Source organism: Phascolarctos cinereus, unplaced genomic scaffold (genome assembly GCF_003287225.1).
Source record: "Phascolarctos cinereus isolate Bilbo 61053 unplaced genomic scaffold, phaCin_HiC Scaffold_9;HRSCAF=440, whole genome shotgun sequence".
Classification (NCBI taxonomy): Eukaryota; Metazoa; Chordata; class Mammalia; order Diprotodontia; family Phascolarctidae; genus Phascolarctos; species Phascolarctos cinereus.
The window spans coordinates 202646009-202667527 of record NW_027556402.1 but is presented as its reverse complement, the minus strand read 5'-3'; the positions used below and the strand labels follow the sequence as shown (position 1 = coordinate 202667527).

Genomic DNA, 21519 nt, shown 5'->3' with positions numbered 1-21519 from the left:
GTGGTGGGTCTGCTACTTGGGACAAAGTAAAATAATTACATTTATCAACATACAATAACCCTTACATTAAAAAAAAAAGCTTGTGGTTTTAAACTCTTGCTTGTCTCCCAACTGCTGGGGCCATGTGGGTAATCCTCTTCTATCTCTAAGGGGCATGCCTGTCAGGAGCTCCCTGTCTTTTTCTAGTCCAAGGACTCTTAACATTTTTTTTTAATGTCATAGGTCCTTTTGATGGTCTAGTGAACCTATTAGATCCATATTCCAAATAACATTCTTTAGTGCATGAAATACATGAAACACATAAGACTGCAAAGGGAAACATGTTGAAATACAAATTGCCAAGAGAAGGGAATTATTGGACAGTGTTCCTGTATCTTACCTTCCTGGTGAGAAGTTGGAGAAATTTCCTAGTTGGGCAGATAGGTGGCACAGTGGACAGAGTGCCAGGCCTGAAGTCAGGAAAATTCCTCTTCCTGAGTTCAAATTTGGCCTCAGACACTTACTAGCTGTATGACCCTGTTTGCTTAAATTTCCTTATCTATAAAATGAGCTGGAGAATGAAATGGCAAACTAACTACTCTAGTATCTTTGCCAAGAAAACCCCGAATGGGGTCATGGAGAATCAGACATGACTGAAAAATAATTCAACAACATTTCCCAGTCATCATGATACTGAATTCAAATTGATCAGGAAAGGGAGCTTCCTTGGGCAGGGATGTCCTTAAAGGTTGTCTCACCAGGAAGGCAAAGTTTGAAAATTAGGGCCTTGGGCTCCTACAGAAGTAAAGAGTTCCTAGGTACCATGCTTCGGGAAGGGGCAGGGGGAGGGAGGGGATTGTCCGCTTAGCTAGTGCAACAAGAAAGCAAAGCCACAACATGGCAGAGGGAATTAATATGGATTTTGCCATTCCTTACTATTATAATGATAGTGCAGGTCTGATGCAAAGGAGGTTGCCAATCTAGCATTCTTAAGTGTATTTGCTTTCCTTGGGGAAATCCAAATCACCAGATCAGCATACATCTTAAGAGAACTATGTAGGATCCTGTGGGACAGCTAGGGAATCACCCAAATGTCAGTGTTGTCTCAGTGGAAACCTTAGAAGGAACCACTGAAAGGAACTAATTGGAAGACTTTCTAAATCTGTTTATGGTATTCTCTGAGTTCTTCATGTCTTTTTGTGGTGAAATAAAGACTGTTCTCTACCTGATATGTATATGTTACCATTAGTGCTTTTACAGGAGCTGGGAACCCCTTGACTCACATCTATGGAAACCTATGAATTGTAATTGGAAACTTTCCCAGAGTAAGTTCTGGATAAGGGTAGTTAGCCAAAGAGTATACATGATACTCTTGGGTCTTTTGTCTATGTGAGCCTGGAGCCTTATGTGTGTGTGTAGGGGGGGGGGTGCTGTCCTATGCCATGGGTTATAGATGTAAAGAGCTTTGTTGTTGTTGGGGTTTTTTTTTTCCTTTTTGGGGCATGCTTCCAGGACCTGGCAGAAAGCCTCTAAAACTTGTTTAATCGGTTCTGGTGTTTCAATTGGGGACAAATATTGCAGCGAAAGGATGTTAGAAGACCTTCTAACTAGAAGTTTTGGGCAAGAAAATGAAGACCTCACGGAGGGACACAGGTGGTGCTTTCATCACTGCCGCAGATTGAACCAAGATCTTACACTTGGAAATATCAACAGTCAAATTAATACTTATAGAAGGTCTAAAAACTGTGTAATTCTTAGCTCTCCCTCTCCTCCCCCACTTGCTTTTCTGTCATTCTGCAAAAGAGGAAGAGGACTGCAAAGGCCAAAGAAACATTTTTGTACTTTTCTTTGTTTCATGTGTTGTCATGGCCAAATTGATCTTTGCCTAACTACCATTCTACTGGCTATATGCATCTCTGTACTCACAGTGGTCCTCAGCAGATATATGAAATCAATCAGCAAGCATTTAAGTATGTACTATATGCCAGTCCCTCTGCTAGGCTCTAGAGATGGCAAAATGAAATCATTCCTGCCCTCAAAGAACTCCCATTATAAGGCAGAGACAACATGTACAAATGCAAGACACTATGAAAACAGATAACAAGGTAACTGGTAGAGGGGAAGAAACTAGTAGGGAGGAGAGGAACCAGGAGAGGCCTGATGTAAAACATTGTTCATGAGCTGAATCTAGAAAGAAGACAGAGCTTCTAAGAGAAGGTGACAGGGAGCACTCTCTAGGCACAGAGGACAGTCAGTTCAAAGGCATGGAGTTGGGAGATGGAGCTTCTTGTGTGAGAACCAAAAAAAAAAAAAAGCCAGTTTTGCTAGGCCACAGTGGAAGAGAATACTTTGTATTAGACCAAGAAAAGTAGGATGCAGCCATTTGTGAAAAGTTACATGCCATATTGTTGTTCAGTCATGTCCAACTCTCCATGACCCCATTTGGGATTTTCTTGGCAAAGATACTGGAGTGGTTTGCCATTTTCTTCTCTAGCTCATTTTACAGATGAGGAAACTGAGGCAAACAGGTTGAAGTGACTTGCCCTGGGTCACACAGTGTATAAGTATCTGAAGTCAGATTTGGACTCAGGTCCTCCTGACTCCACTTCCATACCTAGCTGCTCTTTACCTGTGTGCATAGGGAGGAGTTTATGTTTGATCCTGGAGATAATGGGGAGCCCATGGAGTTTAGTGAATGGAGACTGGCATAGTCTGTTACTGGGAGCACCTTTGAAGTATTTCCATCGTGGTAGGACCATCTAAAGCAACCACCAGAGACAGTGTGGTGCAGCGTAAAGAATATTGGTCCTGGATTCAGACAACCTGGGTTCAGCTCGAGGTCATTCACTGCCTGTATGGTCTTGGGCAAGCCATTTAAATTTCCTTGGCCTCAGTTTCCTCATCTGTGAAATGGGAGAAGGGGTGGACTATATGGCCTCTAAGGTCTCTTCCATCTCTAAATCTGACTCATGCCACACAGGAGGCCTCGGAGTAGGACTTTCGTGGAGGGACTTAGGTGTTCTAAGTTTCCTTCTCCTGACATTCAAGGTCCCATCCAGGCCTTACTCCTATGTCCTGTATTCTGAAAAACTCTTTTGCATGAAACTTATTCTGCTTTAAGTCTTGATACCCTAAGTTCTAGCTTCTAGCCATATCAGTAACGAATAAATCCTCTTGCCCCCCTCTTCCCACCACGCCTCCCCACACCACCTCAGTGAAAAAGGAGGGCTGTTGGGGTAGGTCAGGGCTCGGCCTAATTCAGGGGACCGGGCCAGACTGGGTGGGGCGGGGTTGGAGAGCCGCAGAAAGAGGGAGGGACAGGGAGAGGGGCCGGGGCCAGCTAGGGGTTCGAGGCTGTCGCGGGCTTTGGGCTGGGGGTGGTGGGGGTGGAGGGAGGGGCGGGGAGAAAGGGAAGGGCCCCAGCGGGCTAGCGGGCAGGCGGGCAGGGGGCGGGAGTCCTGGACCGGGGGGCGGGATGTAAAGGGGGGGGAAGAGGGAGAAGGGGCGGGGGCTGGCGGCTGGAGGGGAGCGAAGGGGGTAGGGACAACTTAGGCGGGGGCCGAGGAGTTGGAGTTGGACAGGCATGGGCTGGGGCTCGGACGGGGCCTCGGGCTCGCCGGGCCCTGGGACAGCCCGCTGGCCCCCGGGACTCCTCCTCCTCCTCCTCCTCCTTCCGCTGGGGGCCGGGACCCGGGTCCGAGAGCCGAGAGGTGAGGAAGGGTCTTACGGGCAGAAGGGATCGAGGATGCAAGAGCCGGGGAGGAAAAAGGGGGCCCGGAGACCATCCTGGTCCTGTAAGCAGTGGCTGGGGCTAGAGCGGAGTTTTGCACTTTGAGAGGGACCCCAATGGATCCCAAGTAGGGGAAGGGAATTCGGCGGGGCAGAGGGGATAGGGGCCGGGGCCTGGGAGGGCAGGAGAAGGGCGAGAACCTCAGTGGGGTTGAAAGGAGAGGGGCGCTCCAGGACCAAAGTGAATCCCCAACCGTTGCCTCCAGGAGAGACGGAGGCTTGGCCACTGGGACTGACTCTGTCACTCAGGCTGAGATTTGCCATCTTAGACATTTAAGATCTGTGTATGTGAATCGAGTTAGTCGGAAGCAGAATCTATCAATACCTTCTGGGGACGGGGCCTGGGATTCCCCTGCCAACTTAGAGAATGGAGCTGGAAAGGACCTCAGAAACAGAACATGAAATGTCTGAGCTGGGAAAGGACCTTCGATCGCCGGGCAGTCGAAGACAGACAGAGTTGGGAGGGCCTTTAGGACTCAGAACAATTCTGCAGGATAGAACAAATATTGATTGAACTACCCCTAGAGATACACAAGTTAGATAAGACAGGAGCCTTAGCCCCAGAAAACTGGGAGGGAAAGTAAACATGTCAAAAGCTGCAAAGATAGGATACCACCAGACTGTGGAGATTCTTGAATGTAGCAAAGGAAGTCAAGTTGTACTTGTTTGGCTTTCTGGTGTAGTGACAATAGGGGTAGGCTTGCAGTTAGGAAGAACCACTCAACCTTACAGAGCATTAGTTGCTTCATGTGTAAAATGGAGACTAATTCCTGTATTATCTAACCCTAAAGGGTTGTGTTCTGGCTCCAATGAGATTATGTATGTAAAATGCCAGATAAATGCCAGACATTATTAATTTTACCAGGACCCACTTAAGGTTAAAGAACAGTAAATGAAAGATGTGACTAGATGTGGAGATAAGAGAATATTCTGGGAAATAGATTGGTGGCAAGATTACTTGTTAGGAAGATATTAGAATGGCCCAGAGACAAAGTAATGAAGTCCTTTATTGGGGTACCAGGGGAAATGGGGGGGCAGGGAAGGTAGATGAGAGAGATGTGGAAATGGACTCAAAAGGCCTTGGTAATTGATTGCATAGGAGAAGTGAAGGAGAAGAAAGAGTCTAAGGTAACACCATGGTTACAAACTTGGGAAACTGGGTAGATGATGATGATGCCAGACAGAAATAGTGATAGCAGAAGGAAGAGGAGGTTTAGGGGATGACAATTTTGGGGAAGAAAGATAACATGTTTAGTTTGGGATATACCAGGCTAGGGGGATATTTGGGTAGAGATGTTCCATGTGGAGCTAAATAATCAGATCTGGTGTTCAGAAGACAGATGTGGGAATCAATACAGAGAAAAATGATCATTGAAGGTATGAAGTAGAATGAGATAGCCCAGGGAGAGACTTTAGACAGTAAAGAAGAATGCTAACTATGGAGCAAAACCCACCCAGAGTAAAGGTAAAGAAAAGGACAAGCAATCAGCTGAGGAGATAGGGGAGCAGTTAGTCAGGAAATCCAGGAGAATGTGCTGTTTCTGAAGCCAGGGGAATAGAAAATATTCAGCAGGAAGTGGTGGTCAGCAGTGTTTAAAGCTGGGAGAAGATAAACAGTAAGAGGACTGAAGAAGGCCAATTGCATTTGTCAATTAGTAGCTCAGGAGTGAGTTGAGAAAAAGCAGTTTCAGTGGAGTGGTAAAAACAGAAACCTGGTTGCTAAGGTCTGTACGTTAAGTCTGGTTTTTCTCTAGTGAGTCAAATACTTTTTCCCCCCTTTTGGTAGTTGACCATCATTAAACAAACTGGCTCAGTTAATTATATGACTTTTAAAAAATGAGGTCCATTGTAAAAAAAATCATCTGTAAAATATCACCCAGTTCCCTTCTCATATTTTTATCAATGATAATTTTGATTTGTGCATGGACCATTCTCAGAAAGATTTCATAGAAATGGAAAAGCTGTCGTATGTCCATAGTTGCTGATGTCTTTTTGCTCATTTTCTTTGGGTAATTAATAATACTGTCTGTGATTTTCTCATTTGTTTTGAAATCTCCTCTGAGTTATCTTGAAAATCAATACCTGGCTGCTTTTTAAAATGATTTTGCCTCCTGTGTACTTGGTTAGGTTTAGCTACCCTTTACAACACCTTCTTGAATACAATTTCCTTTTTTTCCACAAAGTTCATTGGATGCAATAGTCTTTCCACTGTCATTAATGATGAGAATAAATCACTAGAGAAAAGAAAATTTCGAACAAGATGTCTCTTATGTATATGTCAAAATCATCTGATACAGGCAACAGAGAATACTTTGTTCAAAGACTTTCTGGGTACCACTGTTAATAATAACAGTAATGATAGTAATAATTATCCAATGTTTATGTAACCCTTTAAGATTTGCAAAGTGCCATATATATCGTTTGATCCTCACAACCATCCTGTGAGGTAGATGTTACTATAATCCTTATTTTACAGATGAAGAAACTGAGACTGAGAGAGGTGTGACATGGGCACACAGCTAGTAAGTGTCCAAAACAGGATTCAAAGTCTTTCTCACTCTCAGTTCAACCTTCTATTCACTTCGACCCATGGCAAAACATAAAACAGGGAAATACATGATCACCAAAGGCATCTGTCAGTATCTTGTCAAGCAAAGTCCAAATGGAAGGATTTCCTATAGATGGTGAAGTCCCCCAGATGATCTGGTTTGCAGGTAGATGATTTGGGGCAGATTATATCAAGTCCTAGTATCCTAGAAAGCCTCCTCAATTAGATCCATGACCACTCAAAAGAGATTAATTTAACAATCCATACAGGAAATACCAAATGGATTCTTATTGTCAAAATCATGTCATGCAGGTTGGATAATGACTGAGTCCATTAGTACATGGTACTTTGGAAAGGTATTTCAGATGAACAATATAATTGACACAAAATGGAGTAGGAAGGCAGGATGAATCAGTTTTGGGAAATTACTGAGTACTTTCAGTGACCCTAAGCTGCTCCAGGCAACATCAGTTCACCCTTTCAACAATATTCTCCTGGTGATGCTATGTGACTATAAATCATGGAATAGCACAATCTTCAAAGAATTAAAATTGCAGGTGACTCAGAGGCCAGGGAGAGGCATCTGGTGGGCATAAGTGAGTGGCAGTATATTGCCAAAGGTGACTTTTATACCGGAAGTCGTGCAAAACATTCCCCTGAGAGTACCACTGAGTGGAGGAGGAGAGAGACCAGTCTTATGGAGATAGTAAGTGATAACAGATGGAGAGCCTAAGTGTTACAGTGGTACCCCACAGAATTTTAAAAGATCCAGAGAAAGGCCGCTAGCTTGTTGGGCAGACACCCCATGAAGAATTTATGAGAGGAAATGGACAAAAATCATAGCACAAGTTGAGAAGGTATGACTGGGTTGTGATCTGTACCAGTGAAGTGAGCAAAGTAGTGAGGTTGGATTAGAAGATCTCTAATATCGCTTCCAATTCCAAGTCCTATAATCTTTTTTTCATCAAATCTTAACCCTATGAGGATTCACTTGAATTCCTTGAAGGATTGGAGTAAGGGTAATAAAGTCCAGTTTTATTAACCAAGCATTGAGCATCCTCTAGAATCTGACTCCAACTTTGTCTCTCACTGTTTCTCTCTTTATTTGTTCATTCATTTATCAGTCATTTCTTAAGTACCTACTTGCTGGACTCTTGATACAAATACAAATTAAGGCATGGTCCCTGCCCTCAGGGAGCTTTCTATCTAATGAGGTTGGAGGTAGGAGACAAGGTATCTACAGCAATAATTATCATACAGATTAGAATGCGATAAGTACTTTGGAACGGCCCAAAGTATTTTGGAACATTTTAGGAGGGAGAATTTTTAGCTAGGGGCTAGGGAGAGAGAGAAGGGGAAATTAGGGAAGCTTCCCAGAAGTTTTGAGCTGGGCCTTTCAAAGAAACTGAATAATGTCAATAGGTAGAGATGGGAAGGAGCTTATTCTAAGCATGTGGAATAGTCTTGGAACACACAAAAGGAGAGCGCAAGACAAAATCCAGAACAGCTAATGATTTTAGCTGATTAGAAGTTAGAATGTTTGAAGGGAATAGGATAGGGTGAAATAAGACTAGTAAGATAGATTCAAAAGAAAATAAATGCAGATATACTGAGAAGAGAAACTATTGAGTGGGAAAAAAATCTTTGTACCAAATGTCACTGATAAAAGTCTGATATTCCTGATATAGAGGGAAATTTATCAGGCCAAGAGCCATTCCTCAGTAGATGAGAGATCAAAAGATTAGAAACAGTTTTCAAAAGAATTGCAAACTATAATGACCTTATAAAACATGCTCCAAATTGCTAACTCAAATTAAAACAGTTCTGAGATTTCATTTCACACCCTGAAAATTGTTAAATATTATTTAAAGAAAAAAACCCTCCACAGACAATCAATGCTGGAGGGTCTGTGGGGAAGACAGGCCTACTAATATACAATTGATAGAACTGTGAATTGTTTCAACTTTTCTGGATAACAGTAAAGAATGTTCCATGTAAAGTGACTAAATGTTCATACCCTTTGATTCCACTACTGGACATATACTCCAGCAAGGTCAAAGAAGCAAATTTTCCTTTTATACTCAAATAATCAGCTCAGCGCTTTTGTGGAAACAAAGGGCTGGAAACAGTGTTTGCCTGTTGACTGGGACATGGCTGAAAAAAGTGTACCATAGGAATTCAAAGAAATGGTTTTGAGCTTTAAGAAATGTCAAATAGAAGAATTCAGAGAAATATGGGGAAATTTTTATGAGCTGATATAGAGGGAAGTAAGGAGGACAAAAAGAACAACATACAAAAAATGCAACAATGTAAATGAAAAAAATCGCTAAGGAAGCTTGACTTAGTAACCGAAAAACCAATGATGCACTCAACGAGCAGATTACGAAATATAACTCTTTCATTTCAGGGAGACTACTGGGATAGAATGTTTGTCAGTTGAGGTTATTCTATCAGTTGTCTTTGCTTAAATGTTTTTCTTTGTTTCAAGAGAGGATTCAGTTTCAAGAGGAAAGAGGAGGGGGACAGCATTTACAAAAATGACCACAATGTAAAAACAGAACCAAAAAACATCATTACAACTTATTTTTAAAAAATATTTTAAAAGATAGATTGAAGTAAGATTGTGTAGAGCCTTGAATTCCAGGCTAAGATATTTGTATGTTATCTTTTTTTTTTTTTAAAGCAGAGAATCCACTTTGGTCAGACCTGCATGTTAGGGAGATCATTTTGAAAGATGTTTGAAGAATAGATGGTAGACATGAGAGGCAAGGAAACCAATTAGAACATTATTGCAATCATCCAGGCAAGAGGTATTGCAGACTTAACTAGGGAGGAAGATTTGTGAGTGGAGAAGAGGAGGCAGATTAAAAAAAAATATTGTAAAAGTAGAATGAACAGGACTTGGCTCCTAATTGGATGGGGTGGGGTGGGGAGAGGAGAAGTGAAGGCTGATGGGGAAAGAAGGAATTATGCCTTTGAAGGGTTGAGGCTGAGTGAGTAAGAGGATGTTAGTGTTCTCAACAAAAATAGAGAAATTTGGGGGAAGGGCAGACCTAAGAGAGATGCTGATGGGTTCAATTTGGGATCTCTTTGAGTCTAACAGGTCTACCAGACCCATATCTACTAGAGATATCCAGCAGCCAATTGAATATTGAGAACTAGAGCTTATAAGACAGCTCATGAGACTAGAAATAGAAGTTTGGGAGCTATCTGCAACAAATGTGTCAAATATGCTGCTAGCAACACTCCCAAGTACAAAGGAACTAGGTTAAAATGTAATTGAGAAATAGTTAACAAAATAAATAAAAATGCAACAGAACATAGATAATATTAATATGTGTTTTTCTAAGTCAATATGAGTAAGTAGGAATCCTATGTGAGGTTTAGCAACTACAAGTTCTATTTGAGTTGGATACCACTGGTCTACAACTCCCCACTCTTGTTAAGTGCCATATCCCAAATCTGTCCAGTGCCCAGCACAATGCTCTGTAGGTAGCAGTATGTAATAAATGTTCATTTTTATTTGTTGCATGAAGGTGATAATTGAAGCAATGAGATTGGATGAAAGAGATCTCCATGTAATCTTGTGGCCATGTGTCTAGTGGTGAAAACTTGCATTGTTATTTCTTTTTGGGGGGCCTTGCTATGTGTTATCCAAGGTCAAGGACCAAGTCTTCTCCCATTAATCCCGTAGCAGAGCCAGGCAGAGTGAGGCTCAGAGGCAGCATGGCGTCCCATGGAAGCTGTTTTGCACGTAGATCCCCTGGTGATCCTATCTGTGTGATTTTGGGGGAGTCACTCCCTTCTCTTCTCTGGGACTGAGCTACCTCCTCAGTAAGAAGAGGGGATTGCAGCAAATGATCCCCAAGATGTCTTTAAGTGCCACTCCTGTGTGAGCCAGAGGCAGTGTGGGTATCATATCACATGGGTTAGATTTGAAGTCAGAGGCCTGGGTTCGAATCTCAGCCCCGCCACTTATTCTCTTGTGTGGCCTTGGACAAATTACAAATCTTATGTATAATTCTGTTTGCCCTATGAGAGTTTTGAGCAGGGGACAGAAAAGATCATATTTGTGCATTAGGAAGATGACTCTGGCCGTGTCCAGACAGGATTGGAGAGGAAAGACTGGAGGCCTAGAGACGAGTAAGGAGGTTAGTGCTGAAAGTCCAGGCCTGAGGGTCTTCCCCCATAGTCAGCCCATCCCCCATTCCTAGAGCTTCATTTCCACCCCCCCCACCGGATGGGGGAGGGAGAGAGGGTCAGGGGTTAGGACTGAGAGCCCCAAGGGCCTTGGTGGAGCCTGGGAATGATCTGGGGATGCCCCTTCCTCTCCTGGCTTCCCTCCCTCCCTCCTGTCACTTCCCAAGGAGAATCGAATGAAGTCATTGCTCAGGGGGTCGATTTTAGACAGTTCCCACATCCCCAACACTCCCCTCCTCCTCCCCCAGGATTTCTGGAGCCTGGCCTCAATCCCCTCCTGACAGAAAAATGCTGCAGGGAAGTTGCTGCCTTCTCTTTCTCTCTGGGCTTTGGTTTTTGGAGGGAAGTTTGAGTTCTTCTGAATGGGAATGGGACCCACTGAATTGGGATTCAGGTGACTGGAATTGCCCTGGATGTCTATATTCTCATTTCTCCTACCTCCATTCAATTTGCTAGTCATTTCTCCTTGGTTGAGGCTGATGTCTCTCTGCCATGGGCCTCTAGGATTTTTATTTAGGTTTTCTTCTTCTCCCTCTGAGTCTCCCCATCTCTCTTGGGTTCTCTGTATGTTTCTTTTTTCCTCTGCTCAGTAAAAGCCCCTAGGGATCAGGGGAGGGACGGACTCTTCCTGCCAGATGTGGACATTGGAGGTGGAAAGTCATGTGGGAGAAGGGCTCAGTCCTTCCTGGTATCTCTTACCCACACCTCCCTGGCACCCCACCCCTTTCCCCCCAATGTACTTCGGAGGGCAGAGGAGGGAAGTGTGTGTAAAATTGAGACTATTGTGGTTTCAAAGTAGGTAGTGAGGCCTCTAGGGTTCTTCAGGTTTGTATTACCTAGGGAATTTTAATGTGTCAGTTCCTGTTTATCTGAAGACGAATCTGAATGTGTGAATGTCATAAAAATGTCCATCTCTACATAGAATCAGAGAACACAGAATGTCAGAGCTGAGAGGAACCTTAGCAATCTTCTAACCCAAAGGTTCTTAACTATTTAGTATACATCATAGACCCCTTTGGCAGGATGGTGAAGCCTATGGACCCTTTTTCAGAATAATGTTGTTAAAGGCATAAAATAAAATGTATAGCATTATGAAATAAATACATGGTTAATTATTAATTTAAATTATTATTAAAATGTTGCTGTTGTTATTATTAAAATTATAAAAATCACATCCAAGTTCATGGTGTAAGCTCCTTGAGGACAGGAACTGTCTTTTTTGCCTTTTTTTTGTAACCCTGGCTCTTAGTACAGTTCCTGGCACACAGTAAGTGCTTAATAAATGTTTATTGACTGACTGGCTGAAATCTATCCATGGACCCCTTAGTGAGCCTGGATTAAGAAGTTCTAGTCAAATTCAACTCCATTTTAAAGAGGAAGATTGAGACCAAGAGAACAGAAGAGGCTTGCCCACTTGTTTCTGTCCTTTCCTACTCTTTGTGACTTGGCAAAGATACCGGAGTGGTTTGCCATTTCCTTCTCCAGCTCCTTTTACAGATGATGAAACTGAGGCAAACAGGATTAGGTGACTTGCCCAGGGTCACACAGCTAGGTCATATTTGAATTTCCTGCCTCCAGTCCTGGTACTCTATCCACTTTACCACCTGGCTGCCCCTGCCCAAGGTTACACAACTCATTTGTTATGGGCAGAAGTAGGACTGGAATCCAGGGCTCTGGATCTCCCAGTCTAGGGCTCTTTTTAATCCACCATGCATTTTACATGCTCCAATTGTGTTGAGTCTGAGTTAGATGATAATGAAATAATAATAACAATAATAATCACTCACATCTTTTCCATCTATTCTCTCACATGATTCTCATACAATCTCCAAGAGGAGAATACAGGGAATACAGGGTTCAATATACCCATTTTATAGAGGGGAAAACTGAGGCTCAGAGGGGCAGGATCACAGGTCCCACAGTGAGTTAGAGGTGGAGAGGCTCTTTTCCTTACCAGGCAGCAGCATAACCATTGTGTCCATCTTGAGGCCTCATGTATTGTCTGTATGGGGGCTTCCTGAATCTTCTTTATCCAGGGGGGCAGAGTGCAGCAGAGATCTTGGGGACTCCTCTTGGGCTGAACATGGAGAGATTATAATCAAAACAAGAATGCCTTTAGGATAGGAGTGGGAGCTCAGGTTCCTGCATGGAAGAGGTGCTCAGTAAATGGAATGATGTAAGGTCCCTATAACCATCTTGTTCTACCTGCTTCTCTTCTGCTTCTGTCATTCTTCCTGGACTCTGCTGTGTCTCCTTCCTTACTTATTGTGCTTGGCTTTTCTCCTGGTACATTCTCACTTTGCCCTGCTCACATTCTGCCTGGGATTATACTTGGGTCCCTCTCCTGTCAGATTAGAAGCTCTCGGCAGCCTCTCCCCACTCCCCCACAATTGGCTTGTATTCATTTTGTGTTCCTTCTAAATGGACTCATTTTGGTCCTCTTGTCTCCCTGGTGAGGGCAGGCACAGCTCTGCTTTTGCCCTTGTATCCCCCAGGGCCGAGCACAATGCCTTGCACAGACACAGTAAGCATCTAATAAAAGCTTTTTGATTGATTGGAGCTTCTTTAAGAAGGGAGCTGCAGCATTTCCCATTTTTATATTCTCATTGTTGTGATTCAAATGTTTGTTGAATTGAATTGAGTTCTTCCCAGTCTCTGGCCTCTCCCCTGCCTCATCCTTTACTTGTTTCAGATTGGATGGGGGACAGCAGACGTTCCCCTCACCCCAACTAAGCCTTCTCTTCCTCAAGCAAAATCTTTCCATCTTCCCCTTCCTCCTGATTCCTCTTTATAAATGCCCAGTGCCCATTCCTGGATCTTCTGCTTGGCCCATCCCCTTACACCTCTGAGATGGGAAGCCTCAGCCGATTCAATTGGACATTTTTTAATTGTGAAAAACATAATGGATAAGAAATTGAGGTCAGAAAGACCTGGATTCAAGTCCCACTTTCCATGCTTTTGGGCTCTGTGACCTGGGGCAAATTGCTTAATGGCTCTGAGCTCTGGGAAGCTCTCGGCCTCTATAATGCAGAGAACAGTTTGCAGCTGATCTGCATGAGTTTGGTCCCTTATGCTGGTGAAATCCACATCCCTGGACCACATGCAAAGCCACGGGCTCAGGGCTTGGAATACAAAATCAGAAACAGGCTCTTCCTTCAAGGAACACAAACCCAAATAAGAGCGACAGGAGCTAGAAACCAATTAGCACGATCTGATGTAGAATATGATAGGACTAAGTGTGTGTGTGTGTGGGGGGGAAATCAGGGATGGCTTCATTTTTGTTTCTCCAGTGCCAAATGCTTGTTGTTGAAGACATATGTAATGGGTGTACTTACCCTTACTCCCTCTCCTCCTCTGCCCCCTAACACACACACACACACACACACACACCACACACACACACACACACCCACCACTGAGGGTGCCTGGAGCTGCCTTCATAGAGGAGGTGGGAGCAGAGTCTTAGGGGAAGTGAAAGATTTCAACAGATGGAGATTCAAGATTTCGGGTGAGGGGGGAAGTTCATTATGGTGTGGGGGGTGGTGATGCAGAGGCACTGAAACAAAAGAGGGTAGGACCATAACAGCAGATGAAGGGTTATTTCCTTTGCTCGAAACATAGAATGCATGAAGGACAGCAGTGTTTATTAAGGCTAGAAAGGCAGAGAGGAGACTGTAGAGATTCTTGACCCCCAGGATGAGGGTTTTCTGCTTTCTTTGGTGGGCAGTGGGGAGCCAATGAATGATTTTGAGCTAGAGAGTGACTGAGTCCAATTAGTGCAGCGTATTTTGCAGAGGGGAGAAAGTAGATACAAGGGACCAGTTAGGACTTAGTTATAGTCTAAGTCTAAAGTAAAAAGGGCCTACCCTTCCACCTACACCATTCACCTATCCATCATAGCCCCTCCTTTGGGGGTTAAAATGATAGCTCAGTGAGTAGAAACAAGGGATCAGTGAGGGAAATAGGGATCTACGTGAGAGGATAAGGGGTCAATGAGAGGGTGGGGATTCAGTAAGAGACTAAGGGCTTGGTAAGTGGATAAGGACTTAATGAGATGCTGGGCTCAATGACAAGGATAGGGGTTCTCTAAGGGCACTAAGGTTCAGTGAAATGGTGGGGGCTTAGTGAGAAGGCTGAGGAGAAGCTGGGGTCAGGAAACCTGAGCCTCAGTCTTGCTGAGGCCAATCCTCACCCCCCCCATTTCCTTTTCTGCTCTACATACTGAGAGCTGAAAGACACTGGGGGTGTAGGTGGGGAGGGGCTTCAGACTGAGCCCTGTTCTGAGTTCCTCCTTTAAGGAGATGAAGTTATGGGGGAAGGGAGCAGCCACAGAGCCTTGGACTCGGCCCCAGGAGTTTTATGAGTTTCCTGTGTGAGAATGAGGCCGTTGATGTGAGGAGATAAGCTGAGGCGACCTCAGAGTTTATTTTGTCCAAGAAGCCTGGTTTGAATCAACCCCACATGCCCAAGGTGGGTGGGGCATCTCCCCTCCTTCCCTCGGTTTTGAGCTGTGAGGTTTGTGCCCTAGAGAACTAGGGGAAGATAAAGAGGCAAATACTCTACTTGGACATGAGGGAGGGAAGCAACCCTTGCAATCAGAGAAGTCTTCCTGGAGGTAGGGGACTTTCCAGGAGCCTCCTAGATTTATGGGGGATGGTGCCATCTGGGTGACAGAACTGGGATGAGAAGAAGGTTGAACAAGCCACTGAGGGCTGACAAGAGTCATTTTTTCCTGCCCCTTTTCTCAACCCCACTTTCCCTCCTAAAAAGCCTCCCAGGATTGCCCCAGTCCTCAAGAAAGTCAGTCCATCTGAGTGACTGTGGCCCAAGCAATGCGGTTCTGGGAACTATGGACATTTCCAGCTTTAGGTCACCATGTAGGTGCCAAGATGCCATCCTTCCTGGAGGCCACTTCTAGAGCTCAGTACCCAGAGATGGTCTAATATACCAGATAGGATTCTAGGCATGGCAATATGGTATTTTTAGGCCTAGTTCAGCATCCTGAAGGCTCTAGTCACTAGGACACTTTCCTGGACAATTCAGTGAGTCTGCTCCTGCTTCTATTGCAGGACCCAGACACTTGGTTCTTGACTTGGTAGTCATAGGGACACTATGGAAGATGTTGTACCTCACTTGTAGGTGCCTGGAGGGACAGAGGACAGATTGCTAGAGGCTCAGGAGACAATGACATCAGCATGCTTTGCTGCCTCAGGAGTGAGTGCTTTGGGGGCAACTAGGTGGCACAGTGGATAGAGCTCTGGCGGAGTCAGGAGGACCTGAGTTCAAATGTGACCTCAGATACTTGACACTTACTAGCTGTGTGACCCTAGGCAAGTCATTTAATCCCAATTGCCTCACAAAAAAAAATGCAGGATTTTGTACAGATCTATTGGGGCAGCTAGGTGGCACAGTGGATAAAGCACTGGCCCTGGAGTTAGGGGGACCTGAGTTCAAATCCAGTCTCAGACACTTGAAACTTACTAGCTGTGTGACCCTGGGCAAGTCACTTAACCCCATTGCCTAGCCAAAAAAAAAAAAATAAAAGGAAAAAGGAAAAAAAAGAGTGAATGCTTTGGCTGTGTTGAGTTGGAGATCCCTTTGGGACATCCAGTTCAAAATGTCCAGTACGCAGTTGGTGATGAAAGTCAGGAGCTCAAGAGGGAGAACGGATACATAGATGTGAATGTTGTCTGCATAGAGATGATAATTGAAATAGTGGTTGGTGATGGGGCCACCAAGTAAGAGCTCAGAGAGGAGAGGGCTCAGAGTCTTAGGGCACTGCCATGATAAGGAGTTATGATCTGGACAGTTAGCCATCAAAGCAGACTAAGGAATTGTGGTCAGACATGTAGGAGAGCCAAGAGAGGGCAGTGTCATGGAAACCCAGAAAGAAGAGGGTGTATAAGAATAGAACGTGGTCTACAGTGTCAAATACTGCCAAAGACTCAAATTTGGGAGTCTTTCTACCATACCCTTCTGTTTCCCTCCCCCCGCTCTACTAGCTTTGTCTCAGGCTGGATACTGGACTGCCAGCCTGGCATCATGGCATTCGAGGTCCCCTCAGGCTCTGTGGGTCAGTGGGAGGCCTCAGATGAATAGAGGTTTAGCTGGTGGGATTTAGAGAGGCTGAAACCAAAGAGGGTGAAGATTCCAGGCGTCTTGGCCTGGTGAATAACTTCCTTTCTCCTGTGACTCACCAGGAGCCCTCTTAGCTTGCTTCTCTTCCCCTTCCCCCCCCCCAACTGAGGGAGGGTCTAGGCCTGAACCCCTCTTTCTCTCAGATCATGACATGGACTCCTAGGCTATAAACAACTTGGGGAGGGGAAGTGAGAGGCACAAAAGGGAATTAAGAGCCATATAGACTCCTCCCCCACCCACATCTGGAGCAGCAGCTGCTTCCCCTGGGGAGGATGGGTAGGCTTATGGTGGAGGAGGGCTGGACTTGATGGCTTGGGTGGGGCTGAGGAAGGACAATGTGGTGTGGAGGCAGGGGGATAGCCTAAATCCCCAGTCAGGGATGCTTTCCTTTGGGCCTCCATTCCTAATCCCTTCCCCTTTCAGGGGTGTCCCTATCTGGTTCTGTGTCCTTTTTGGCATTTCTGCCTCTTTCAACTTTTCTCTTTTTCTCCCTTTACCTCTCTATATTTATTTCTGCATGTCTCTGTCTTTCCTTCTTTGTGAATTTCTGTGTGTGTGTGTGTGTGTGTGTGTGTCTGTCTGTCTGTCTGCCTCTGTCTCTGTCTCTGACTCTCTCCTTTTCTCTCAATTTCTCCCTTTCTCAATCTCTTCCTCTATCTCTGTCTCTCTTTCTGTATGTCTGTCTGTCTGCCTCTGTCTCTGACTCTTCTCCTTTTCTCTCAGTTTCTCCCTTTCTCAGTCTCTCCTTCTCTCTCTGTCTCTCTCTCTGTCTCTCTTTCTGTGTGTGTCTGTCCCTGACTCTTCTCCTTTTCTCTCAGCTTCTCCTTTTCTCAGTCTCTTCACCCTCCCCCGTCTCCTTCTCTCATTCCCCCATGCCTGGGATTGTTTCTCTGAGTGTGTATCTCCGTCTCCTAGTATCTCTGTTCCTCTTTTCCCTCTGTCTCTCCCTGTCTCATCAGCTCCTCCTTCCTTGGCATCTCCTTGTTTCTGGGACTGATGTTCAGTACCTGTTCCCCCAGTGTCTCAGTCAGCATTTTTCTCCCTCATAGTGTCTCTCCACATCTCTGTGACTCAGGCCAAGACTTGGAAACAGGAATGTTGATCAGTTTTCTCTTTAGGGAGAGATTGGGACTAAGAATGTTTGTTGATCCTCGGCCCTTCCTTCTCCTTCCCTCTCCTGTCCATCAAGTGGCCTGTGCTAGCCTTCCTCCAGAGCCAAGGGTGGGGAGGAGTATCCCAGAGCCCCGAGGGCTCAAGCAGGCCACCCACTGCCTCTGAGCCTACTGTCCCTTCTTTCAAACTCCATTCATTCATTCATTCATTCATTCAAAGAAACAAATATGAATTAAGCACATTTTTACAAAATCTGGCAATAGGTAATGATCGCGGTATTTCCCCCCTTTTTTCTTAATTTCTTTCTGTCTCCTCTTTCTATACCTTTCTCCTGTTTTCATCACACACACACACACACACACACACACACAGAGGAATGATACAACACTCCCTTTCTTTCTGGGTCTCCCCCCCTTCCCCCTCTCCCCAGCCACCTTCTTCCAGTGCAGAAATCTTTCTTGGCATCAAACCTCAATCCTTCTTGCTTCAAGATGGGCCTTTGTACTTTCCCCAAAGCCCTGGTCATCTCTCAGGAATGTCCCCTCACCCTCTGCTCTGTATCCCCCTCCCAGGACTTCCCTTTGGAGAGCCAGTCACCCCCCACTGGGTGCTGGGCAGCCGGAGCCGTCGGGAGATCACCACAGAAGAGACGGTCAGTGCCACAGCAGGGTTCTCCCCTTTCCCCGAAGGAGCCATTTTGGAGACAGGGAGCTGGTTCGAATGACTTCTGCCCACATTTCTTGGGGGCCCAAGAGGGCAGCAGCTGTCTTCTCTCGCCCTCGGTGGGCACTGTGCCCACAGCCATCACTTCCTTCACTCTTGCCGGGCTCCAGCTGTCGTATGTAGTCCTGAAAAGACTGTCTCTACACTGTTCCCAGCATGCTGCATTCATCAAGGCCAAGATGCTGTGATGCCCAGTGGGGAGGGCAAGGCCCAGATTCTGTTCTGCTTCTCATATCTTTTTCTCTCATCTGTCCTTCACCTTCTGTCACAGTATCCTAGGGAGCTCCTAAACCCTTGCTTCTCTTAGCTTTCCTCATCCTCTTCTTCTATTTCCCCTTCTCTGTCTCAGTTTCCCCCTTTCTTCCTCAGTTTTCCTGAGGTCTTCCATCTGACTACCCAGGATTTTCTCTAATTCTGCCATCTCCTTGGTTCTCCAGACCGTGCACCATTACAGACAAAAGTGCTGTGTGTATGTGTGTGGGGGGAGGGGGGTGCCCATCTGGACTGTAAACTTGTCCCTCCTTCAGAGTTATTCATCTCCCCCTGGGGGTGTTTAGCTCAGTGTCATTTGTCCCCACCTCAGAGCAGGGTCCCTGGTGGGAAACTGAGTCACCGACACCTTGGTCTCTATAGGCTGAGCAGGAGGAGAGCTAGAGCCAAGAAGGGCAGGGATTCAAACAAGCCAGAAACATGTGGATCTCGTTATCCTGGGCCACCGATGCACACACATGGAAGTCATTTCTCTGCCTCCCCCCCCAGCCCCCAGCCAGATCAGGTTCTTCCACCCACCACCCCTCCTTTCCCTTCCAGGAACTCGGCCCAGCCCTGACCCTGGCTGCTGCACTGCACCCCCCCACCCCAACATACCCCTCTAGGGCAGGAGAATGTTTAGTCTCTCAAACAAAACTCCCAGGAATTTTACCCTGGCTCCCCCCAAACTCCCTCCCCTTACCCCCTATTCTGTGCTCCCAATATCGTCCCGCCCTGCTTTCAATGCAAGGAGGATCTCTCTACACACATCCTAGCCAGTTCCCACAGCCCTTCCATCCCCAGGGACCTCCCTTCTCAGCTTGTCTGTCAACATTAACGCCTACTCTGCTTACAGGGACCAGATTTCTGCCTTCCTTCTTACTCTTTACCGAGGCTCCAGCCTCATGGACTATCACAGCCAGACTGGACCTTAGAAACCAGCTGGCTCAGTCCCTGCATTTTACAAAGGATGAAGCTGAGGCCCAGAGAGGGACCTGACCCCAACTCACACACAGAATTAGGAAACCAAATGGGGGTCTCCTTGAGCGCTCTTTGTCTCAGATCTGCCTCTCATGATGAGGATGCATCTCCTCCCCACTGTTACTGACCAGAGAAGAAGTGAACCAGACTATCAATTCAAAGAGGGGAGAGAAGAGGGTAGTGTGGAGAGACAAATAGTCAAGGCAACTTTCCTGCCCTCTCTTTTTAGGGACCAGACCTAGAGTGCAAGGGCTCCTTGAAAGGAGCAGGAACTTGGGCTTCTTAGCAAGTCAACAACTTCCTCCCCCACCCCCACCCCACCCCCTATGATCCTCTGCCTTCCTAGGGACCTATACAGTTCTCCAGTTCTCCTGATTACAGTGCTAACCTGGGCTCATCCCTCTACAAGGGGGAAAACTTAGTCTCTAGGGAGTCAAATATTTCTCTCTCTGCACCCTCCACCACGATCCAATATGGCAACCTAGATCTTTAGCACCCTAGGACAGCCAGTGATCTGGTGGATAGAGTGCTAGACCTGCAGTTCAAATCTGACCTCAGACACTTACTAGCTGTGTGACCCCGGGCAAGTCACTTAACCTCTATCTGCCTCAATTTCCTCATCTGTAAAATGGTGATAATAATAGTACTCACCTCCTGGTGTTGTTGTGAGGATTGCAATATTTGTAAAGTGCTTTGGAAGTTTTAGAGCACCATATAAATACTAGCTATCATCATCATCATCATCATCATTATTCAGATCCTGGCTCTTCTACTGGCTGATCTTGGATAAGCCCTTTCTAACTGCATGATCTTGAATAAGTATTTTCTCCTCTCTAGGACTCAGTTTCAATGACGGGGTTGACTACGATGGTCCCTAAGGCCCCTTTCAACTTTGATTTTCTGTGACTCTGGGTGATCTCTAAATGTCAGAAGAGTGATGCTCTCTCTTTCCAGCTTTGGGTAGGGGTTGAGATGGGAAAGGCAGGTAGTATTCAGGCTCCTCAGCTGTAAAGTGGGGATGATAACAGTACCTACCCCATAGGGCTGTCAGGAGGACAAATGAGATCGTATTTATAAAGTGCTTAGCACAGTGCCTGTCATGTAGTAGACACTATATAGATGTTTATTCCTTTCCTTTCCCCCTCTCTAATTTCAGTTTCCTCTAGAGGGGGTCTCACTACCTGGGGTAATGCGACTGTTCTCTCTGTCAGTGGCCCCTTAGAGTACATGTCAGAACCACACACCTAGCAAAAGGTGATGGGAAGCCAAGGATGGCTGGGTACCAGGCAGATAATGAAACGGGAGGCCATGCCATACAAGTACTCTGCTTATCGTTAATGGAACTTAGCCCTGTGAAAACCAATTCCTCACTAAATTCAGGAGTGGGACCAAGATGGAGAAGGAGTCAGAGAGGGGAAGAGAGAGAAGACCAAGTGGTGGAAAGTCAAGGGGAAGAAACAGGGAAAGGGAAGGGACAGAGATTTGCAATTGGACAGTCTGGGAGAGAGGATGGGTAGAGAAAGGGAAAGGAGACAAAGAGGAGAGGAGAGGCTGCCCCTTAGGAACGTGCCCACCCCCAGGGGAGAGCAGGATAGATATGGAGCTGTGTCCTAGAGAAGGAATTTGCCCAGGGCTGCCCAGAATGGGGCCATGAAGGGCCAGACAGAGGCAGGTAGGATCATCCCAGACAAAGTGCAGATGGTAATGATGACGCCATGGAACAAAAGGCAGAGGAGGAGGGGGTAACAAAAATGTGAACTGAGAGACTGGGCATGAACTAGGCTTAGGAGACAAGAAAG

At 45.7% G+C, this 21519-nt stretch overlaps 1 protein-coding gene and 1 long non-coding RNA gene across 2 annotated transcripts in view; one reads left to right on the top strand and one right to left on the bottom strand.

Moving 5' to 3' along the window:
- Window positions 1-3512: 3512 nt before the first annotated feature.
- Window positions 3513-21519, top strand: part of ADAM33 (ADAM metallopeptidase domain 33) — a 33111-nt gene continuing 15104 nt past the window's right edge. The window contains 2 exon segments of the mRNA XM_021005409.2: window positions 3513-3689; window positions 18340-18419. Coding sequence (XP_020861068.1) covers window positions 3563-3689; window positions 18340-18419 — 207 coding nt within the window. The 5' untranslated portion in view covers window positions 3513-3562.
- Window positions 4741-11213, bottom strand: LOC144455155 (uncharacterized). Its single transcript, XR_013483864.1, has 2 exons — window positions 10955-11213; window positions 4741-10449 (listed from the first exon to the last, which is right to left on the bottom strand). It is a non-coding gene; the product is annotated as an uncharacterized LOC144455155 (long non-coding RNA).